Source organism: Hyaena hyaena, unplaced genomic scaffold (genome assembly GCF_003009895.1).
Source record: "Hyaena hyaena isolate Hyena2069 unplaced genomic scaffold, ASM300989v1 scaffold_663, whole genome shotgun sequence".
NCBI lineage: Eukaryota > Metazoa > Chordata > Mammalia > Carnivora > Hyaenidae > Hyaena > Hyaena hyaena.
The window spans coordinates 445,954-450,085 of NW_024081296.1; the positions used below are offsets into that span (position 1 = coordinate 445,954).

At 51.5% G+C, this 4,132-nt stretch overlaps 1 protein-coding gene across 2 annotated transcripts; it reads right to left on the reverse strand.

The window, feature by feature from the left end:
* Positions 1-299: 299 nt before the first annotated feature.
* LACRT (lacritin) lies at positions 300-3,900 on the reverse strand. Of its 2 annotated transcripts, XM_039216978.1 has the most exons (5): positions 3,810-3,900; positions 2,533-2,580; positions 1,324-1,422; positions 863-952; positions 300-431 (listed from the first exon to the last, which is right to left on the reverse strand). In XM_039216978.1, the coding sequence occupies exons 1-5, from the start codon at positions 3,865-3,867 to the stop codon at positions 367-369; spliced, it is 360 nt and encodes a 119-aa protein (XP_039072909.1). In that variant the 5' UTR covers positions 3,868-3,900; the 3' UTR covers positions 300-366. The 2 variants fall into 2 exon arrangements, with proteins under 2 accessions (XP_039072909.1, XP_039072910.1); XM_039216979.1 differs by lacking the exon at positions 1,324-1,422.
* Between the last annotated feature and the right edge of the window lie 232 nt (positions 3,901-4,132).

A 4,132-nucleotide genomic window follows, 5' to 3' on the forward strand; every position in this document is an offset into this window, starting at 1 on the left:
CTGGTTCTTTGGAGGTTGATTTAATTTTTGGCAATGTTCAAATGTCAGTAGGCACTGTATGTGAGAGATTAGACCAGAACTGGAGAGGCATTTGCACTAGGAGGCCCAGCACGTGTGGCTGTGGCTCAGTGCGAACGAAAGGGCTTGTTAGAAGCTGTGTCCTCAAGGAAGGCTTGATGGGCCCAAGGGCCTGGGTCGGGACACCCAGGTCTCCTTGTGTTCCGGGGATGGCTTTGCTCCCCACCTCCTCCCTGCTCCGCCCCACAGAGCACACGCACACGGCATGTTGGATGCTTCAGTTTAATCGTTCTGGGCTGCAAGCGTGTTTAAGGCTTTGAGTCCAGGGACCCCATTCTTTTCAACTTCTTAACCATGACTCAGAAAGAATAGTGGACTGAGTTTCTTCAGTTCTTGTAGAAATTCAACATCACCTAGAAGAAAGTGGAGGTGAGAACGAGGCTCACAGGCCCCAGGCCCAGCTCCACCCTGTCTGTCCTCCTCAACTCTGTCTTCTGCTTCCCAACCTCACCCAGCCCCTGGACAGCCTTGTATAGGAGTCAGAGGGATGGAGAGTAGATTCACCAGACCCTGAGGGACCAACCCCTTCCCCATTTGGGCAGGCTTCGAAGTGGGAAGATGGGGGCTGAGACCCCAGGGACAATCTGGTATCAGGCAACCCTGTGGTTTGAGTGTGTATGAGAAATTGGAGACATTTGAAGATGGCAGGAGGGAAGGTTCAATAGGGAGGGGATGTGGCGGTGCCAGGTCTCTGGGCGAGGTGGTCCTGGCCCACTTCCCGCCCCTGGATGATGGGTGGTGAGTATTCCTGTTCCCACAAGGCTTTGCCTTAGGATGCACTCACTTTCATGAAGATGTTTTACAGCTTCAAGCCTTTCACTCAGTCTTTTTTTTGCTTGTTGTGCTAGCAAGTTACCTTTGCTCACCAGGGATTCTAATTTTGGAGCAGAAGAATCACATTAGCAGAAAAGTCACATCATTTCGAGAAAACTCCCACCTCCCTCTCCCGCCCCTCATCAGACATTGTCCCTGTACAAATTCCTAAAGTGAAGAAGTTTTGCTGAGGGGTCCAGCTTCTCCTAGGAAGGTGGGTGGGCCAGGAAAGAAACCATGTAGGGTACAGGGAGCAAACTCTTTTGCAAAAGCTGTGTGTGTGGGTGCTGCAGCGGAAACTCCCACTTGCGCCTTTGCAGTCAGGTGAATGAATACGTCTGCTTCTCCCTGGACTTGGCTCTGTGGGAGGAAGTGTCATGGAGGCCTGTCACCAGAGACTCCTCTGGGTTGTTATCTGGCATACAGACTTACTCAGTGCACCTTCTTTACTTGCAGTGGCGCTGCTTGACTGCTGGGATGTCTCTTGGGGTGAAGCAGATTTGACTGGAGATGCAGTTGCTTCAGGTTCAGCTACAAATACACCAGTTTGTTGATTTTAGCAAAGTCAAGTGTTTTTACTTTTGGAACGAGTGGCAGAGCCCCAGGATGCCTAGTATGTGCTGGGGGCCAGGTTATGGAAGTGGTAAGATTTCTACATACAAGTGTCTGTTACGGACTGAATGTTTACGTCCCCCTCCACATTCATATACTGAAATCCTAACCCTCAATATGATGGTCGTAGGAGGTGAGGACTATGATGTAATGAGGTCATGAGGGTGGAGCTCTTTATGAATGGGATTAGTGCCCTTATAAAAGAGACCCCAGGGTTCTTTCTGCCATGTGAAGATGCAGTGAAAAGTCAGTAGTCTGTAATCTGGAAGAGAGTCCTTACTAGAACCTGACCATGCTGGCACCTTGATCTTGGGATTTCCAGCCTCCAGAATTGCGAGAAATAAATTTCCGTTGTTTAAGCCATCCAGTCTGTGGTGATTTGTTGTACATCCAGCGTCTTGGATGGTGGGCAGGGCCGGGCAATTCTAATGGGCAGGGTTGGGGAGGTATTTGGGCTAGGATATGGGGGGAACCAAGGAGCCCGTCAGAGCGATGCTGAAGGCAGGATTTTGGCAGGGGGGGATATTCTAAAGGGGCTTCCTTGGGGGGCAGGAAGTCAGTCAGCCAGAGCTCAGGGGAAGGCATGTATAAGACACATGTGGAGAATGCAAAGAAGTTCAATTTAACTGATGTGGGCCATACATGAAGGAGAAGCATGGAAAACCAGGATGGAAATGATGTCTGAGGCTGGATAGCAGGCAGCTTGCTAAGGAGTTGGGAGTTCTGGGAAGTGTGTGCAGGTGAAGGTATTAATACCACATGGTTATCATTTCCCTGATCATTTAACCTCATCTTTTTCTCCCCTTAATTCACAGCAAACCTTTTCTGCATTCTTCCTACTGATCTTGCCTGCCTGGGTTGTCCCATTTCATCCTTAGCTTGTCACACCCTAATCCGTGCTCCTCCACTATCACCAAGAGCAGGACCCAACTCCCACCACTCCCCCATTCCTCTCCCAGCTTCTACCCGCACCCCGAGCTGTTAGGCCCTCCCTTTGAGCACAGGGATGGGAGGAACAGAAGGACTCACCGGCCACAGCTTCCAGAGCAGCCTCAGTGGTTTCAGAGGGGGCATCTTCTGCAGTGGAAGAAAGAGGTGACGGTGAAGACTGAACCGGACCCACCTGAGCCATCCTACCTCGCATTCTTTATCCTCGGCTCTCGGGAGAGTTTGTGGACATAGGGAGACATATGTCCCTATTGGTTAAATGTGCCCTTCTGCCTCATCGGTAGACCCACTAGGCACTCTGTCTGGTGTTTAACCCCTCCTACGGTTGTTTGACGCAGGTTCTCCTGGGAGAAGTATAATATTCTCTGAAAACTGCCCTTCTCCCCGATTGCCTCTGGCCTGTGAGGGTGCCATGAGATTCCAGCCAGGGAACTGGCTGTGGTTGGAGGCGCTCAGGCTCCTCTGTGGCTGAGGGGGACAGTGCAGGGGCCATGGGGCCATGTCTGAGTGATTTCTGCCATTGAACTCCAGCCCTCATTGTCTCTATTCTTTCAACACAATGTTTATGCAAAGGGCTCTGCTAAGTGGAGGGGGTTCAGTGCTGAGGAAGGTGGAAAGACCCTGCCCTGACCCAGCTTACGTTCCATGACATAATTATTGAGTCACTATGTGATGGCACTGGAGGGACAAGTGCAGAGTGGTGTGATAAGGGCAGGCGGGGTCTAATTTTTCCTACATATTCATGGAAGGCTTTTTTGAAGAATTGATATCTAAACAGATTTGACAGATGAGAAAGCATTGGTCAGGTGATGTTTTGGGTTGGCTGGAGGAAAAGAATTCTAGGCAGAAGGAAGAGCAAGAAGGAAGGTCCCAGTGTTCAAGGAGCAGCAGGGTTGTCCTGGCCTGAATAGTGCTTCTTCCACACACACCTCCCCCCTTCTCAGTAAGAGACATCCTGAGACACAAAGCCATGGTCAGGGCCTATTGCTTGGCAAGCAGAGCATGGGCTAGATTTCAGCTCCTGTCATCCCCGGCCTGGCACCCCCGTGAGGGGGACAACATGCCCGGCTCTATGTGGTGGCCCAGAGGGCCTGAAAGAAGGTCAGGGTGGCTGGAGCATAGTGGGTAAAGGATGGTGTGTGAGAGGATGAGCCAGAGAGCAGGCAGCACCAGGGGGTTTCTGGCTCCCTAACCAATGCAGGTCAAGAGGCTATGTGCAGAGAACTGGGGGCAGGAGTCACTTGCAGGGACCGGAGGAGCCAAGACAGCACTGGGAGAGAAAGAGAAAAATGTAGACCAGAGTTAAGGCTGCCCTGGACTGTCAGGGATCTGGGGTACAGGGGAAGGGCCATACTCACGGGCACAGACCAGGGCCCAAGCCAGAGCTGCCAGGAAGAGGAGAGCTGAGAATCTCATGCTGTGGGTTGAGAAGCGAGTATAACCACAGAATCTTCAGAGAGTCTGGGAATACCAGTGCAGATACTTCTGGGCCCTTTAAAGGATACCAAGGGCCAATGGGAATCAAGTTTGGAGAGGTGTGACTTCTGTGTCCTCCTCCCCTTCTTCCTCAGACTGTCACTTGCTCAGTCAACAAGTGCTATCTGGGGCTGGCTGGTAGCTGGCATCCTTACTGGGAGGTCCTTTCCCTCCTGATTTCCAGCCATCTTTTTCTTCCCTCCTT

Coding starts and splice junctions, on each gene's coding strand:
- LACRT (XM_039216978.1), bottom strand. CDS start 3,867: ATGAGATTCTCAGCTCTCCTCTTCCTGGCAGCTCTGGCTTGGGCCCTG. Junction 2,581..3,809: donor TTGGGCCCTGGTCTGTGCCC/GTGAGTATGGCC, acceptor CTTCCACTGCAG/AAGATGCCCCCTCTGAAACC. Junction 1,423..2,532: donor TGCTCTGGAAGCTGTGGCCG/GTGAGTCCTTCT, acceptor GTGTATTTGTAG/CTGAACCTGAAGCAACTGCA.